Consider the following 19,162-nt stretch of genomic DNA (forward strand, 5'->3'; position numbering starts at 1 on the left):
GCATTAAGTAATTTACATCAAAGTCACACCGCTAGTCAAGTGGTAAAGCCAGAATTAGAATTCAAATAATCAAATAATCCACGTAAAGCATTTTTTTACAGCATGTTACACCTAATAAACACATAATCAGTAAATATTAGTTACTAGAATTATCATTTAAAGTTGGACAGCTAGTAAAGTAAAAAGGCCAACATTGTAACTCAAGTTTATTTTATTTATTTACTTATCAATTTTGCTCCAAAGTTCATAGCCTTTCTATTATACCAGAATTTAATTAACGACTTATTTTTTATTATTATTGAAGTATAGTTGACATACAATGTTATATTAGTTTCAGGTGTACAACATAGTGATTTGACAATTCTTTGCATTATTCAGTGCTCACCACATAACTGTAGCCCCTATCACCAATACAAAATTATTACAATATTATTAGCTATATTCCCTATACTTCCTTAGCTATATTCCCTGTACTTTTCATCTCTGACTTATTTATTTTATAACTGGAAGTTTCTATCTCTTAGCACCTAACCAGACTTCTTAAAGGTCATAAGAAACCTAACTATTGCACAGTTTTTAAGTTCCTGCCATATTTTTAAAATTTTAAATATTAAAAGTTTCCAGAATTCTGATATATTTTTAATGGTTTTTGTATATAAAATGTTGACTTACACAAAATGCAAGGGTGTGCATAACCTCATTTAGACATAAATTCAAAAAAAAAGTTTGATATCCTTCCTGAAAAAAGCCCCTCTCAGCTATCTCTACAATATGTTGTGTGAATGACAGAAAACTATTCTGCTGTTATCGCTGATTACCTATCTGGCTACCTCAACCAATATTTCAGTTCTATATTCCCAGCATGGAAATCTAATGGAGTCTAATAAGGATTTAACAAACATTTCTTGAATGAACGCGTTGGGTAACTGTTGGCTTTTGGTTCTGGGATCCCTTAACTCTCTTAATTTTAGTGAAGACCACAAAGAGCTTTTGTTTGTGTGTGTGTTATAGTTATCAATATTCATTGTATTAGAAGTTAGAGCTGAGGGGTGCCTGGGTGGCTCAGTCCATAAAGCTTCTGCCTTCGGCTCAGGTCATGATCCCAGGGTCCTGGGATCCAGCCCTGCTTGGGGCTCCCTGCTCAGCGGGGAATCTTCTCCCTCTCCCTCTGCCTGCCGCTCTGCCTACTTGTGCGCTCTCTCTCTCTCTCTCTCTCTCTCTCTCTCTGTTAAATAAATAAAATCTTAAAAAAAAAAAAAAAGAAGTTAGAGCTGAAAAATAATTAGTATTTATTACTTTAATATAACAATACACCTATTATATGCCAACGTAATCTTTTTACAAATCACTGTATTTTCCAAAACAAAAAATCCGAGTAGTAAGAAGAGTGGCATTGTTTTGCATTTATGCAAATATCTGGCTTAATAGAAGACTCTAGATTCTGATAGCTCCTTCTACGTTTAATACATTGCGCGATCACATGATACCGCCTCTGGAAAACACTGTATTCTTGAAAGGGATGTGGAAAGGCAATTAACTTAGTATTATGATGAAAACTGTTTTGATCTAGTAATGGGCCTCTGGAAAGGCACACTTTGAGGACCATTAAAGAAAAAACTATTTGGACAAGGTTTATGCTTCAGGATTCCACTATACATCGTTAGCATAAGAGGCCAGAGTTAAGGAGTGAAAGTTAAGAGCATGGAGGCAGTCTCTTTTTCTTCTGTGCTGAGTAATGAAGAGTGTCGCCGTAACCCAAGATGACAACCGTCACTGGCATTTCAGGCCGTACACTGACGTCACACAACGCGACAGCGACGCGCTCTCTCCCGGAGAGTTCCACTACACTTCCCAGAATGCTTTGGCAACGGCGACGCCATTGGTTGGTGTCGAGGGAAGTGCATTTGACTGAGCGGAAATAGAAGATCCCGGAGACTGGGAAGGTGAGGACGAGAGGGACTGGGGAGCTGTGAGTAGCTACGTGGGATTGTCCGCTTTGGTTGTGAGAGACTCAGCTACAGGACGAACTGTTGGGAAACGTAGGGTGGGCCTTCCGTACTCTGGGGGCCTCAAACTCGCGTTCTTCCTCTAGACCTGGGGCAGGGAGAAATAGAACATTGCTGTGGAGGCGAATCTTAGTATTAAGATCTTGCTGTTTGAAGTTTTCTTGGGACGAGCTGGGACGAATTGGGGCTCTTGTCGCGACACAAGGAGTCGTTGGCGTGATTTTGCTGCGACCTGAGGGGCGAGGGGCGAGGGGCGGGGCTGCTGACGGTCTGACTCAGCTTCTACAGCAGCGGTTTTCAATGGGCTGTACATTAAAATCACCTGTGATGTCTTTTCAAAAAATACAGGTGTTCTGGGCCTAGGCCAGAACAACAAATCAGAATCTGTGGAGAATAAAATGCGGGCAGCAGTACTTGCTGAAGCGTCCAAGTGTTATGTTGTCTAGCCAGGGTTGAGAACCACTCTTTTTTAGTGTCTGAGTCTGACCCCCACGGGGATCCTGAGTAGGATCAGCTGCTCCAGAATTCTCCTCCCACTATAACCTGCGCTGGTTCTACAGCACACATTTGGGTGAAGTTGATGATCACTGAGTACCGATTGCGTTTTGAGCCCCATCGAAAACGTATGCTTGAGCTTCATACGGCCTGAAAAGGCAGGCCGGCATTTTTTTACTTACGACCTGGCTCTTAATTCTGAATAAAGGTTAGGGCTGTTTCATTTTCTCGCCATTGTTTTAGCTTATCTTCTTTTTTGCTACCCGGACAAAATTCAAGCGGTGGAAATAGGAAGAGCTACGTTAAAACCCATCTCCGGGTGGGAGGGTGGGAAAAAAAACCGTTTCTTTTTTGCTTATATGAAATTCTGAAAGGAGAGTCAATAAAATGTTTGGCATTATTTACGAACTTACGATAACCAACTTTTTTTATAATGAATTTAGGTGAAAGAAAATTAGGGTGTATTTTGGGTTTTGATGCAGAAGTTTATGTGTAATAGATAGGATTTTTTTTCAAATACAGGTTTCCCTTGCTGTCTGAAAGTTGAGCATCGTGTCAAGCCTTTCCTAAGCTGAAATGGCCTAAAGCAAAGATTATCCACATGCACCGCCCCCCTTTTCAAAAGGTGGAGTTATACTACTTAGCTTTTATGAAGAACCTACATTAATATTTATCTGTTTTTACCAATTGAAAGAAATCTGAAGGGGATTTTCACTTTTATGAAAACTGTTAATACTAACGTAGATATCTTAAAAGCTGAGTGGCATAAGGTAGACTTTTGGAAAGTGGTGGATATTTACATAAGCACCATTACCTAACATATTTTCTTTTTTCCCAGAGCTTCAGCCTCACCTCCCTCACTGACACAGCATGGGGGAGAAGTCAGAAAACTGTGGGGCTCCAGAGGATCTCTTCAATGGTTTGAAAGTTACAGATCCCCAGGGAGCAGAGTGTGCTACCCCTCCGGTTTCCAGTCCCACAGATCACCATCTGCAGAGCAAGCTGCTCAGGGATGTCGAGTCTCATTCCCAGGAAGACCAGAGGGAGGAGGAGTGTTTTCATGACCTTAGTGCCTCATTTGAGAAGGAGGAGCCAGGAGCGGACAAGGTTGAGAACAAACCTGATGATAATGTGAATTCTTCTGAACTTGATGAAGAATACCTAATAGAACTGGAAAAAAACATGCCAGATGAGGAGAAACAGGTAAATATTTATTGTGCACGATCTGCTACATAAACTGCTTTTTAAATTGAATAAATGTGGTTGCTACAGTATCATAGATTGGGTCATATCTCTGGTGAAGAGTTATGTGCCCATCTGTGTCCATTTCACTTCAGTAGTGGTGGAACTCAGATAAATCAGTAGCATGGCAGAGAAGCATTCAGTCTCTGCTTAACAAACATTTCCTTTCTCTCTCTCTTTTTTTTTTTTTTTCTTTTTGGTCAGCTTTGAGTTCTTATGTCTGTTTTATATAATTTTGTTTTCTAACACCCATATATACCTTCTAGCTTTAAAAAAAAAAAAAAAGACCTTTTGGGGCGCCTGGGTGGCTTAGTATTTAAGTGTCTGTCTCTTGATTTTGGCTCAGGTCATGATATCAGGGTGGTGAGATCAAGCCCTGCTTAGGCTCCAAATTGGGCATGGAGCCTGTTTAAGATTCTCCTTCTCTCTCCATCCCTCTCTGCACCCCCAGCCCTTAAAAAAAAAAAAAGACTACTGATGGTTGGCTGAACCATTACAGGCTGAAATTCTTGTAAGGGACATTTTCTGGTGAGACTTTAGAATTATGATATGCTGCCTATTTGTGTTAATTCTTTGATAGCAATAAATGACTACCTGAATATGCTAGTGGTAGTTTGGTTGCAGAGGGCAGTGACTGGGGCCTGTGTTATTTATATAACATTCTTGAGGAACAGAATTGTGTGTGATAGTAGTTATTTTTGTTAAGCACCTATAGTGTACCAGCCACTGAGCTTAAAAAATTATTTGTGTTTTCATGTAATCTTCACAACACAGCCTTGAGACATGCTGTTAGCATTCCCCACTGGAGAACAAAACTTAGTAACTTGCCTAAGATCCCACATCTAATAAATGGTAGAACTGATTCTCAAACTCTGATCTGTTTGAATCTAAAGTATAATGTAGAATTTAATAGCAAAAATAGTTCTTTCTACAAAGCAGGTACACTAATAAAATGTACACGTTCCTGCTTCTTTGCCCCTGGGCCACATCCTTAACTGGGTAAGCCTTCACTTTTGGAGACAGAAGTCTTGGTATCCGCCCACATACCCTTCCTTCTCATCTCATAAGCAAGGTCATCTGAAGAGTTACCATAATATCTGAGCTTGTCTCAAAGAACTTGAATGAGATCTGTAGCTTAGGCTTCTGAAGAACTCACTTACTAAACAGAGTATGCTATTTGGGTAACAGGCCAAGATACTAATGTGCATTATTAACAGTGGGAGTGGGGAGGTAATGTGACATGGAGAGGAGCATCTTGTCTCTCCTTAGGCATTTTTCATTTTCAAGTCTGTAAGTCTGTTAGTTTTAACATGCGTGTATTAGCTTTTGTGCTAATGTCTGCCATCAGAAGAGAAGAATAAAAGGCAAAAATGAGTCAGTTTCCTAAACTACCTCAGCAGAAATGGCTCAGAAAATTAAATCATATACTATTTGATAATTAGGGAGATGATTTTCCAGGAAGCGTTTGGTTCGGCTTTCATTTCACTGGTGCAGACTTTTTAGAAACATTGATTAAATGTCTGTGTTAAAATGTTAGCTTGTTTTTCTGATACTTAATACTTAATATATTTTATATTTTTTAATATATTTTGCCCTGATACTGAATTTTCTACAGTGCCATTGGTTTGACAGTTGTGTGGTTTGGCTCTGCTTCCCATTCCCCAGTTTAGTCAAAACTTTGTGTCTCCTGGTCAGGAATAATATTTTAAGTTCTATAAGTAAAATAATTCTATTACCTATAAATTGAATATTCTAAATAGCACAATGCCTTTTAAACTTTTTTCTTCCTTTTAAAAATTAAGATGTAACATATATAGTGAAGCTGTTCAAGTTCTGTGTACAGTTCAGGGAGTCTTGACTACTGTATGCACCTGTGTAACTCACCCTTATCAGGATCCACAACATCTCCATCATTCCAGAACCTCCCTTTGTGCTTCAGCACTCATTCCGTTCTTCCACCCCTACCAACCCAAGGGCCCACTGTTCTCTTTCCTGAGAGGTTGGTTTTTTTCTGTCCCAAACTTTTGTGTAAATCACATTTCAAATATAATCATTTTATATTTGTATATAAACCTATGTTTTTCATAGCTTAATTTGAAAATTTATAACAATATCTCATATTGTTGTGAAACAATATGCTGTGAAACAATGTGCTGTGGTACTAGCCATTGTTATATTAACTCCACTAAGGAAACAACCTCTGAGAGTACAGACTGCCTCTACCTAATTGTGGGTCTACTCTATGGGATATTTTTATGCTGTTTTGATAAATATCTTATGAAATTTTTAGGAAACAAGCAGAACAGATGAAGAAGTGTCTCTTCAGTGCACATATGTTTTGGTTTTATAGGCCATCTGAAACAGGATACCTTTGATTCTTTTAAAATAGGACAAAATTGAAATAATCAGCAACAATAAGATAAACACAAATGGCCAAAAATGTGAAGACTTTCAGCCTCACTAATCTTTTTTTTTTAAGATTTATTTATTTATTTTGGGGGAAGAGGTACAGAGTGTGGATGCGTACATAAACACACACACCCAAGCGGGTAGGGGCAAAAGGAAAGAGTCATCAAGTGGACTCCGTGCTGAATGTGGAGCCCTACGTGGGGATCAGTCTCATGACCCTGAGATCATAACCTGAGCTGAAACCAAGAGTCGGAGGTTCAACTAACTGAGCCACCCAGGCACCCTCCACTAATAATCCTTTAGTGCAAATTAAAGCACTATGTCTTGTATATTTATCTGATGTCAACAATGAGAGGACTAGGAGTGCATGTACTAATTTTGAGAGTTTAAAGTGCTGTGTCATTTCTGTGGGATACAGGTGTCAAATTTTTATACGGATGTTTCTTTAGGCCAGGGCCATCAATAGAACCTTCTGCAATGATGGGAATGTTCTGTGTCTACTCTGTTCAATATGGTAGCTACTGGCCATCAGCTATCGTGTTTTAATAGTCACAAGCTGGAGCATTTGAAATGTGACTAGTAGAGCTGAGGAACTGAATTTTAAAATTTTTTATTTCCTTTAATTTAAATAGTCACATGTGGCTAGTGCATACCATATTGGACAGCACAGCTAAACCTCTGATTCTCTTTGGTCATTTATTTTAAGGAAGTTACTAGAGATGTGTACAGATATATATAAAAATGTGTTGCAGCATCCATAATTTTGGACATTAGAAATAATGTTCAATAGAGGGTATTACTTTAAACAATTTTGCCATTTTTACATGGAAGCATATTATGCAGTCATTAGAAAGAAAGATAAATCTTAATATTGACAGGAAAAAAATGTCTGTAATGTTAAATGAATTAAACAGGTGTGATAATATGGCTTATAATAAGAGATATGTATTTGGTTTTTGTCAGTTCCTGGCACAGAGATCCTAAAACCCTTGGAATTGCCTAATAAGAGATAAGAGTATAGTTTGTTATTTAAAACAAGTCCCTTTCAACCACCATGAGGTGATTTTTTTGAAAAGCCCCTAAAGATGAGGTCTGGTTGTCAGAGTTTGGAGCTTTCAGGGCCACCCTACCCTGCCCCCACCTCCGGGGAGGGGACAGGGGCTGGAGGTTGAATTAATCACTTGTGATCAGTGATTTGACCAGTCATGCTTACGTACTGAAACCTACATTGAAGACTCAAAAGAAAGGTTCAGAGAGCTTTCACCATGTGGAGTTGCAAGGAGGGTGACACGCCCAGGGGGCATGGAAGCTCGGTGCCTCTTCCCATGTACCTTGTCCTATGCATCCCTTCTGCCTGTTCCCAGAGTTACAGTCTTTAGAATAAACTGGTAACCTGGACTTGCAGTTAGCATCTGAAGTAGTGGGGGTGGCATTGGGACCAGTCTGGTGGCACCGAGCCTTTACTTTGTAGGATCTGACGCTATCTTCAGGTGAATCATGTCCAAATTGAGTTAAGCTGCAGGACGGCAGCTGGTGTCTGCTATGGAGTTGGACGTGCTGGGTGTGGGGGAACCTCCTACACATCAGGTCACAGAAGTGTTCCATGTGAGTTTTGACAGTAGAGGAGACACACAAGATATGTTTTCCCTTTCCAGCAGGTTATAGTCAGTGATGTTTCCTTTTAAGTTAAAAACCTATGTGAAAATATGTTCATACAGAAAAGTTTGGACTGATATAGAATGTGATTATTGACGAATTTTTATTTATACACTTTTTTGACCTATAATTGACACAGTGTTGTATTGGTTTCAGATGTTTAATATAGTCCTTTGACAATTCTATATGTTACTCCTTTTTTACCAGGATAATGCTTACTAACTGTCAGCATACGAAGTTACTATTACTGATTGTATTCCTGTGCTGTACTTTTCATCCCTGTGGCTTATAACTGGAAGTTTTACCTCTTAGTCCCTTTCACCTATTTTTTTCATTCCCCACTTTTTTTCTTACAGTAAGCATGCATTAAATAAACAACACAAGTTACTCCATTTTAAGAATATAAATAAATAAAAATTGATTGTTTACCACCAGCATGAACTTTTTACCAAGAAGCATATAAAGCTGACCTTTGAGGATTTAGAAAGAAATGTTATTATAGGATCTGTGTATTGGTAAATGTTTCTCTTCAGGAAGAATCAAGTATCAATAGCTAAAGCCTGTCATTCAAGCTGACTTGACTTGCCCTGTGCTGAAAAGATAATCCCGGCTCAGGAGGAGTTCAGTTCTTAGCAGAACTCATAAATCAAGAGTAACGGAGAGGCGGAGGGGAGGGGCAAAAACAAAAACAAGAGTAATGGAGGAGGAAGGCAGTGAATTTTTTTTTTTTTTCTTTTTTGGTGGGCAGCAAAGTCACGTTTATTGAGTGATAATAGTACAAAGCTCCCAAAGAGGGAGGGGACCCGAGAGAGTTGCCTGGCAGTAAAGATTTTTTAAAACGGGCAAAATCTCTTAAGGAAAGTACTGTGTATATGTGTGTGTATATCTTAACCTTTTGTGAAAATCTGAATATTGACATTGTCATCCCAATCCCAGAGGAATGGGATTTCAGCAAACATTTGAGATGTACTAGATCTGTGAAGCAAGTAAGTGATTATTAAAAGCCTCGTTGAAGTAAAGGACAAATCTGGTAGCACATGAGAATTGTTGCTCTAATATTAGATGCAAAGATGCTTTACAGTATGGGGACCTGTGAACATACTGGATTGTGGTGCTGTCGATCCTATTATAGAATCACTTTTTATGGGCTACTTGTCACAATGGAGTTCAGTACTCATGTGTATATTCTCTAGGTAATTTCTTTTTTTTTTTTAATTTTGTTTATTTGAGAGAGAGCGCGTGAGTGGGGTGAGGAGCAGAGGAAGAAGCAGATTCCCCACAGAGCACAGAGCCCAGTGTGGGCCTCGATCCAGGAACTCCAGAATCATGACCTGAGCTGAAGGCAGACGCTTAACCAGGCGTGCCTCCCTAGTAATTCTTACATGCTCACTGAAGTTTGAGGACCTCTGTCTTGCGCATCATCTTCCTTCATCAAATAGCTGTTGAATAAATGGTGTGATTGTCTCTGCCGTAAGGGCCAGTAATTGATCTTACAAGTTACAGTTTATCTCATTCATTTATCTACTCCAGAAATATTTGTATTTCTTCCATTTGTCGGACAATGTTTGAGGCTCTTAAGAATACAGTGGTAAACAAGACAAGAGGATTTCTCTTCTCTCATAGCTGGGAGATATTTTTTTAAAAATTTAAAATATAAATAAATAAATAAATAAATAAATAAATGATAAGATGAAGTGATGAGGGGTAGGATTGGAAGGATGGGAAGGACTACTTTGGATTGGTCAGGAAAGGCCTCTCTGGAGAGGTATATCAGCAAAGACTGGAAGGGAAAAAGGAGTTAAATGTGTGACAGTCTGAGAGGGAACTATTCCATGCAAGGGGGGAAAGTAGTATATAACACAATTCCTTGGCTACTGTGGGTGGATGGTGATACCGTTTATAAATACAGAGAAGACGCGGGGACTTTGAGTTCATTAGGGCTCTAGTGATTTAATTCTTGCTGTAAGTAAAAAAGTTTATTTGTAAGCCAAAATGAAGATGTAGTCATTTTAATAGGTTTGCTGCCTCCTGCCAGTTGTTACACATGGTGTTCATTTGCAGATAGGCACACATACAGATCCATTTAAATGAGGGATACAAAAGTCTGTTGTTTGGTGAACATGTACTCAGAGTGCAAGGTTCTGGGATTTTAAGACCTTTTCCTTAGTCTCTGAAAACAAAGAATTGTTCGTTCCTTCAAGACCGTTTATGTTTAACCAGGAACCATTCCTGAAGTATTGGTTTGGAGCAGGAGTTCTTTATCAGTTCTTTTCCTACCTCTCGTTTTTCCTAACTCCCACAGTACTTAATCCTTTTGATTTCTACCTTTCTGCTACCTTTTTGCATTATTTTTATAATTGTTTCCAGTGTTGCTGTAACAGTGAGCGTGTTTGCAGGGAACATTCTCTTAGTCGCTTCCAGAGAGTTTTCAGTGACTTCTCTGTAGTGGCCTGCATATTCTGTTCACCTTATGAGAAAACTCTTTCTGATTTGTTTCCCTTTTATTTCATTTTTAATGGGCATTCTTTTGAACTAAGGTTGCCACATTTATTAATTTCTTAGAGTTTACTAGTATTGGGTTTAATAAACACTATTTTTTTTTTTTAATGAACACTATTGCCAAGTGATCAAATAAAATCCTAGAACTTAAGAATTGGAAGGGACCTTAGATTTCTGGCCTGAGTTTAAGTCAGGGGAAATAATATTTCCGAAATGTTTACTCCAAAATATTTGGAAGTTAGTGGGTTGTTGTTGGTTTTGTTTTGTTTTCTTTTAAGATTTTATTTATTTATTTGAGAGAGAGAGCAGGGGGAGAACTAGAGGGAGAGGGACAAGCAGACTGTCAACAGAGTGACATTTGATGTTCCTTGTGTTTATTAAGGAAGATCACTTTATATAGATCAGTTGTTCTCAAACTTTATCATATCTAAGAATCACAGGAAATATATTAATCATGCGTAGTCCTGAGACGTGTCTGATAGCACAGACTTGTTAGGTGGCAGCCAGGAATCTGCTTTGTTAATGAGCATCCGGGGTCACTTTGATATCGGTGGAACTGTGGCACTCTTTGAGAGACAGAAAACCAGACTGGCACACGACCAAGCTTCGAAAACACAAATGTAACCAGTATACTGACTGCATCTAACATCAGAAGAATAGTTTACAAATGAGATGTTTTTCTTTTACCCTCATCTGTGCTTGGGGTCTAAAATAGACTTGTTGGGCAAAATTTAAACAGCACTAAAGTAAGGTCTTTTAAATTGAGGTTTTACAAATAGAATTTTCTGAGCTGAGAAGGAAATATTTCCAAGGTTAGTTCCTCATAGAGCAGTCATCTTTCCTGAGAAATACAGGACTTAATGAGAGGTCAGGGTCTAAATACAGCTTAAATCCAGAGATCTTCCCTCCAGGCCCCCTAGATGGTTTCTAAAAGTGACTTGTGAAGAGAACAAGTGTGTCTGTATGTGTAAGGCATCCACGTCTGATTTCAAAGAAAACAAAACTGAAGCTTTTGTTTCCTTTTTAATGATAAGGGACTGGCGTCCCCCAGCCCTTTCAATGTGTAATTTTCTCATCTCACCTGGGTAAGAGCAAAGCAGCAAAGTTTTGTTGCATGTGCTTCCATTTTCCAGCCCTTTAGCAAGTATGTAGGTTTTTTTGTTGGTGGTGGGGTTTTTTTGTTTGTTTGTTTTTGTTTTTTGAGGGGGGTTGTTGTTGTTTTTTTAACACTCTCTTTGACTCTTACCGTAGTTGATCTCTGGCCACACAGTGCTTGACTTGTTTTATTTTGTAGCAATTACTTTACAAAACTGCAGGGGGAAGCAGAGAGCTGCTGATAGATTTATGATACAGCCAGGGCTGTAACCACAGATAAGTAGAACCTCTGACCTTCCCTGTTTGCTTGCCACTCAGATTGCTACTTATTACTGACAACACCACTGGGCATGGGTTATTTCATCTTCTGCTTTGAATCAAATCAGCCTCCTCAAACAGTGGAACTGCTGGTTATTCACGGCCTACCTTCCAGAACCACAGCATCATGTGATCGGAGGGAGAAGGGGAACAGTCACTGGCAAATAAGCCACAGATTTCATGGTTGTTTCCTAAAGTTCAGTAATTTTTCATGAGTATTACTTTGCTATAAGCTTTTAGTCAGTTTTAGGGACACCAAAGTGGTTGGTTTTGATCATTTTGTCTAATTTATAGTTGCTTTTTAGATAGAGGATTTGGTAACCTCCTCATTTTGCCATATCAGAAGTCCCACCCAGTATTGAGTTTTGATCTGTGTAAGTATTTTACACATTAAAATATTAAAATTAAACCAGAACAGATGAGGAAAAAAATTAAGCCTTAAAATGGATTATACATAGAAGCAAATTAATATAACTATATCAAGTTGATTACATAGAGAAAACAATTCCAGTAACTTTGGATACAGTACTTTGACTGTTAACCCTGAGTAGGATATATGCTAAAGTTAGAACTGTAATGAAATTTTGAACTTTACATAATAGGTTCATTATAGGTAATGATATTCATGTAGTAATTTCAGACCTTTTTTGTTGATTTTAGGATAGAGCAAATATATTATTATTGGAACCAGGGTTTTCAGTGTGGGAAATGGTGAGCAGGAATCCAGTGGTGTTCACTTGTATGAATACATACAAGATTCCGTGTGTATGTATTCTTTTGGCTCATGAGATTTGGGTTTTTTTTTCCTTTTTTAAAGATGTATTTCCTGGGCTCCTGGGTGGCTCAGTGGGTTAAGCCGCTGCCTTCGGCTCAGGTCATGATCTCGGGGTCCTGGGATTGAGTTCCGTATCAGGCTCTCTGCTCAGCAGGGAGCCTGCTTCCCTTCCTTTCTCTCTGCCTGCCTCTCTGCCTACTTGTGATCTCTCTCTGTCAAATAAATAAATAAAATCTTTGAAAAAAAATAAAGATCTATTTCCTGCCTTTCTTATGGAGAGGGCCTAAAAGCAGTGACTTGCTAGTAACAGGGAACATACTAGCATCCAGATCTTGGTTTCTAAATTCCATTCATTCCCCATCAAAAGGATCCAGGACTCCCTGGAGAAATGGCTGATTCCAAGGCTGGAGCAGGCATAGTACAAAGTATTGCACCTGGAACACAATATATACTTGGCAGCAAAGTCCACCCTTAGGAGGGGAGACCCAGGCAAAGATGAATGCAGCTCCTGGAAGTCAGCTGGGGAGACTCAGGCAGGAAACCCCAGAGCATGGTCTAAAACGGCTCCATGGGAGGAAATGTGCAATTAGTTGAGAGCCTGGACAGGGGCCCCTCTTGCTAGGTCTAAGGGCTGCACAGTGTTTTATACCCAAGAAACCATTTAAGCATTAAGTAATATTCCAAACATTGTGCAATATTTTTATTGCATATATATACACATTTTTTAAATATATATAATGTGAGACAGAATTGAATCCCCAAATTAGAGGTACTAATGTACAGTGTGTTCAAAGAAAGATTGTGCAAGGAAGGAAGTAAAAGGTGTCTCTGGGGAGGAGATAGGCTTTGTGGTGGACTTTGAAAACAGGAAAATTTGATTTGGGCATTTAGGAAGAAGTTACAGAAGAGAAACGGGCATTCCAAGGTAGGGATGCATAAACAAAGGATTGGGATGAAGGATAAGGGGGTGGGTGTTGAGAGGCCATAAGAGATCAGATTGTCTAGAGGAGGGACTTTTGTTGGGTGGTAATGAGAGATAAGGTTGAGTAGATTGGAATAGAATTTTGGTGTAGTGTTAAAAAGAAAGGAAACAAAGAGATTTCTGAATCTTGATTTTCTTACCTGTTAAGTGGGTAGTTTAATACTTTGATGCTTATATCTCAGAATTGCCTTGCAAAAACAATGAGCTAATATATGTGAATACAGATTTTAAGAAGCTATAGTGATGTAGGTTATATTAAATTTTGAACTCCAGGCTGAAAAGTTTGCAGTTGTGGTAGCAACTGTTGAAATAAACTCTATTCATCAAGAGCATTGTCTCTCTGGGGTTTTCTTGACAGCTCTTGTGATGATTTATAATGCAGAATAAAACCACTATTTCTGCCTGAGTTTTCAGTGATGGGGAGGAGTACTGAGTAAAAGAGCCCTGTAAAATTTCTTTGGTTTCTATTGTTATGGAAATGTAATTCTAGAGCAGATGTTTCTCTGTGAGGCCTCTGGAGTGTGTTAAAAGACATTGTTGGAGGGGTGCCTGGCTGCGTCAGTCTCTAGACCCCACGACCCTTGATCTCTGGGGTTGTGAGTGCAAGCCCCACATTGGGCACAGAGATTACTTAAAACATTGTGGAGACATGAGAGGGCTCCTAAACACATTAGACCAGAACCAGGAACGATTTGAACCTGGTAATGCTGCTGAATGTCAGTGCTATCAGCTCATTTACGTGTGTATACTCTTGGCATTTAGCATGCTAAGTTACACTTACTCCTACAGAATCTGTCTTTGGGTTCCAGTGACGTTACACAGTATGCATGCCATCTTTTGGAGAAAGAGAATGTTCCGGCAGCAGCATAAACCCTAGTCTTTGTACTGGGATCAAGTTAGTCTCTTGGCACAGCTGGGAGATAGTACAGCTTTCTCTTAAAAGTGCTATTTTTAGCTGTTTCCAAGGAGATGTTCAGCATGATATTGATAATTGCATTAATCATCAATTTACACAATCTGTGGAAGCAGCAGCTCTTTTCCAGTGTTTACTGCTTAATGAGCCACTGAATTGTGATTTGTCAGCCAAAAAAAATAAAATGCCTTCCTTCAAATAATTGGCTTCAGAAATATGTTCAGGATCTCTTCCCTTTACCAGTTCAACTCTTAGTCCTAGTTATAAAGACACCGAGCATAGCATAACATTTAAACTTGTCAAATCACTACTTCCATACACCTGAAACTAATGTAACATTGTATGTCAACTACACTCAAATAAAAAAATTAATTTAAAAAAAAAAAAGGGAGAAAAGGAAACTGAACTTTTCCCAGGCTGCCTGCTCAGACTGGCCATTACAGGTAGTTCCTTCCAGGTATACCTTGGATCTAAGCTTTGCCTACTGGTATTTTAATGTTCTAAATTTACCAAAGAATGATTAAACTCTTTACACACACTCACACACACACACACAAGTCTAATCTGGCGGTCTGAGTGCTTCATCTGTGTTCGTATAACATTTCTGATGAATTTGCAATGGAGAATAGATTATAGAACAGAAAGTAGCTTGAAATTAGAGTTAAAATAGGGGAGCATGTAAGTTCCTAAAGGATAGATAATAAATTCTAGTAACTTGATGAGTTGTTGTTTAAAAAAATTTTTGTTTTTGAAATAACCTTTTGAAATAACCTTTCTAAGTATTTTAAAGACCTATGTTGCATTTATTTTTATGATTACGTAATTTTTTCTTTTAATTTATTAATGTGCTACATGGCATTAATATATATTCTAACATCAAACTAGCTTTTCATTTCACTTTTAGAACATTATTGGTCAATTATGCATGGGTGTATGATTTAAAATTGGCATATTACTTAGAGGATTTTAAGTTTAATTGAAATTATTTTATAATTTTTTAATATTATTTTTTTCATACCCCTTTCATCCATTCTCCTACTCCCTAACCCTGCCTCTGGCAACTGCCAATCTGTTCTGTGTATCTATGAGCTTGTGATTTTTTGTGTGTTGTTTAGATTCCATGTTTAAGAAAAATCATAAGCTATTTGTTTTTTTTATTGACTTGTTTCACTTAGGATAATGACCTCAAGAACCATGCATGATATGGCAAATGGCAGGATTTCATCTTTTTATAGCTGAGTAATATTCACTGTACGTATATATGCGGCACAATATTGTTTTTTAACTAGGCAAAGAACTTTATTAACCTTATTTCAAAGTTTATTCCCAGGCTGCTTCACCTTAATTAGCTGCAAGGAATGAATTGTATAGAAGCAAAAACCGAAGAGAGCTGCAGTGTCCAAGGGGCTTGGGCTTAAAAATATTAGAGATCTAGATTTATCAGATCCATGAACAACATTTTTTAAGACAGTCATAATATAAAATAGCTGCTGGGGAGCCTGGGCGGCCCAGGCAGTTAAGCGTTTGCCTTCAGCTAAGGTCATGATCCCCTGGATCATGCCGGGCTCCCTGCTCAGTGTGGAGCCTGCTTCTCCCTCTCCCTCTGCCGCTTCCCCTGCTTAGGTGTGCCCTCTCTCTCAAATAAATAAAATCTTAAAAATAAAATAAAATAAGTAGCAGCTCCCCATAACTTCTTTAAGATTTACCTTCAGAAGTTGACTCGGTTCAGTTTGCTTCATTCTTGGCATCTTCATCAAAATTCTCCCCCAGATCTGGAACTTCATCATCCTCATCCTTTCTGATGGAAAAGTGGTGCTTTTCAAATCCACACATTGTTTGGGCGGAGCTTCAGCCAGTCTTCTTAGCCCAGCCAGACCGCCTTCATGGAACTGGTGTGAGACAGTAGCGTTTCTATCATGGCTGTCTCAGCACGGCTGGAACAGTTGAAGGTGTTCACTTCCCAGCTTGCCTGAACTGTGGCGTTGTTAAAGTGGATCAGTGTTCTTTGAACATACTCATTTCTTCAGTACCAGAGATTGTGTTTACCCCAACTTCTTTAAGGCAAACTGAAGTTTTTTAGCATCTGCCGTAGCTGTTTCCTGAGCCACTTTCTTTCATCAGGCTGTTCCTTTCCCACCACTGCACACTTGTACTTAGAGTTTGGGGAGTTTCTCCAGGTCATGAGAGTTTCATTCATCTTGTTGGACTGGAAATGGGAATGAGCAGGGGACTAGGGTTGGCGTTCAGAGGATCTCAGGCGGACCAGCTGAGACTTAGGTGGATCGACGGCAGCTAGAAGGAGGCTGGAAGTGATGGCTATACCATTTCTTTATCCCTTCATCCACTGATAGACACTTAGGTTGTTACCATATCTTGGCTGTTGTAAATAATGCTGCAGTGAGCATAAGGGTTCATCTATCTTTTCAAGTTAGTATTTTCATTTTCTTCAGCTAAATACCCAGAAGCTGGGCACCTGGGTGGCTCAGTTGGTTGAGCCTCTGCCTTCAGCTCAGGTCATGATCCCAGGGTGCTGGGATCGAGTCCCATGTCCGGCTCCCGGCTCTGCGGGGAGCCTCGTCCTCCCTCGCCTTTGCTGCTACCCCCTGCTTATGCTCTTTATCAAATAAAATTCTTCAAAATACATTCATACATATATACGTACATACCCAGAAGCAGGTCCATATGTTACTATTTTTAATTTTTTTTTTTTAAGTAGGCTCTGTGCCCAGCATGAAGCCCAACGTGGACTTGAACTTAGTGACCCTAAGAATAAGACATGAGCTGAGATCAGGAGTTGGATGTTTGACCAACTGAGCCACCCAGGCACCCCTGTTTAATTTTTTAAGGAACCTCCTTTCAGTTTTCCATAATGACTGTGCCAATCTGCATTCCCACCAACAGTGCACAGGGGTTCCCTTTTCTGTACATCCTCATCAAGACTTGTTATTTCTTGTCTTTTTTATAATAACCATTTTAACAAGTGTGAGATGGCATTTCATCATGGTTTTGATTTGCATTTCCCTGATGATTAATGATATTGAACATCTTTTCATATACCTGTTGGCCATCTGTATATCTTCTTTGGGAAAATGTCTATTCACATCTTCTGTCCATTTTTTAATCAGATTGGGTTTTTGCTCTAAGTTGTATGAGTTCTTTACATATTTTGGATATTACCCCCTTATCAGATAAATGATTTGAAAATATTTTCTCCTGTTCAGTTGGTTGCCTTTTCATTTTGTTGATTCCTTTGCTGTGCAGAAGATTTCAGTTTGACATGGCCCCTTTTGTTTATTTTTGCTTTTGTTGCCTTTGCTTTTGGTGTCAGGTTCAGAAAATCATCAGTAAGACCTGTCAGCTTACTGCCTATGTGTTCTTCTAGAATTTTTTATGTTTTCAGGTCTTATGTTAAAGTCTTTAATCCAGGGGCACCTGGGTGGCTGAGCCAGTAACCATCTGCCTTTTGCTCAGGCCATGATCCCAGAGTGCTAGGATCAAGCCCCACATAGGACTCCCTGCTCGGTGGGAAGCCTGCTTCTCCTTCTCCCACTACCCCTGCTTGTGTTCCCTCTCTCTGTGTCCAATAAATAAATAAAAATCTTTTTTAAAAAAGTTTAATCCATTTTGAGTTAATTTTTGTGTATAGTATGAGAGACAGTGGTCCAGGGTTTTTTTATTTTTTTAAAGAGAATTTTTTTTTTAGTTTGTCAGAGAGCACAAGCAGGGGAGAGCAGGCAGAAGGAGAAGCAGGCCACCTGCTGAGCAAGGAGCCCGATGCAGGGCTCAGTCCCAGAACCCTGGGATCATGACCTGAGCCAAAGGCAGCCACCTAACTGACTGAGCCACCCAGGCATCCCAGTGGTCCAGTTTCTTTTACAGTGTGGCTCTCCAGTTTTCCCAAAACCCATCTATTGAAGAGACTATCCTTTCCCCATTGTATACTCTTGGCTCTTTAGTCATAAATTAACTGATGGCACATGCATGGATTTATTCCTGGCCTCTCTATTCTGTTCCACTGATCTATGCATCCGTTTTTATGCTAATACCCCACCATTTTAATAACTGTAGCTTTGTAATATAGTTTGAAATCAGGGACCTTGGTGCCTCCAGCTTTGTTTTCCTTTGTAAGGGTTGCTTTGGCTCCTTGGGGTTGAAATCACTATTTTTATTTTGAGTCTAGTTGACACGCTATGCTGCATTAGTTTCAGGTATACAACATAGTGATGCAACACAGTGTTATCTGTTATGCTGTGTATACCACAGGTGTAGCTCCCGTCTCCATATATCACTGTTATAATATCATTGACTAATTCCTTAGGCTGTGCCTTTTATTCCTATGACTTATTTACTCCATAACCGAAACCCTTTATTTCCTGCTCCCCTTCACTCATTTTGCCCAACCCCCAGCCTCTCCCTGCTGGCAGCTGGCAGTTCTCTGTATTTATAGGTCTATTTCTACTTTTTGTTTATTCATTTGTTTTTGTTTGTTTAGTTTCCACTTATGAGTGAAACCATATGTTATTAGTCTTTCTCGGTCTGACTTATTTCACTTAGCATAAGTGAAATAGCATATCGTCTCAAATGGCAGATCTCATCTTTTTTGTGGCTGCATAATATTCCATTATGTATCTATAATACTTCCTTATCCATTTGTCTTTTTTTTTTTTTAAGATTTATTTATTTATTTTAGAGACAGAGTGTGCCCATGAGCAGGGGGAGGGGCAGAGAGAAAGGGAGAGAGAATCTAAACCAGACACCCCACTGAGCACAGA

The 19,162-nt window shown here is 39.1% G+C and overlaps 1 protein-coding gene across 4 annotated transcripts in view; it reads left to right on the plus strand.

The window, feature by feature from the left end:
- The first annotated feature begins 1,856 nt into the window (after nucleotides 1-1,856).
- Nucleotides 1,857-19,162, plus strand: part of TTC1 (tetratricopeptide repeat domain 1) — a 42,719-nt gene continuing 25,413 nt past the window's right edge. The window contains exons 1-2 of one of the 4 annotated variants that reach the window (XM_032851705.1): nucleotides 1,857-1,943; nucleotides 3,340-3,704. In XM_032851705.1, the coding sequence (XP_032707596.1) occupies nucleotides 3,372-3,704 (333 nt within the window). In that variant the 5' untranslated portion in view covers nucleotides 1,857-1,943; nucleotides 3,340-3,371. Of the gene's footprint in view, nucleotides 1,970-2,018; nucleotides 2,040-3,339; nucleotides 3,705-19,162 lie in introns of those variants that run through there. The other 3 variants (XM_032851706.1, XM_032851707.1, XM_032851704.1) reach the window with 3 other exon arrangements.

This window comes from Lontra canadensis, unplaced genomic scaffold (assembly GCF_010015895.1).
Source record: "Lontra canadensis isolate GAN:19392208 unplaced genomic scaffold, GSC_riverotter_1.0 scaffold5, whole genome shotgun sequence".
Taxonomy (NCBI): Eukaryota; Metazoa; Chordata; class Mammalia; order Carnivora; family Mustelidae; genus Lontra; species Lontra canadensis.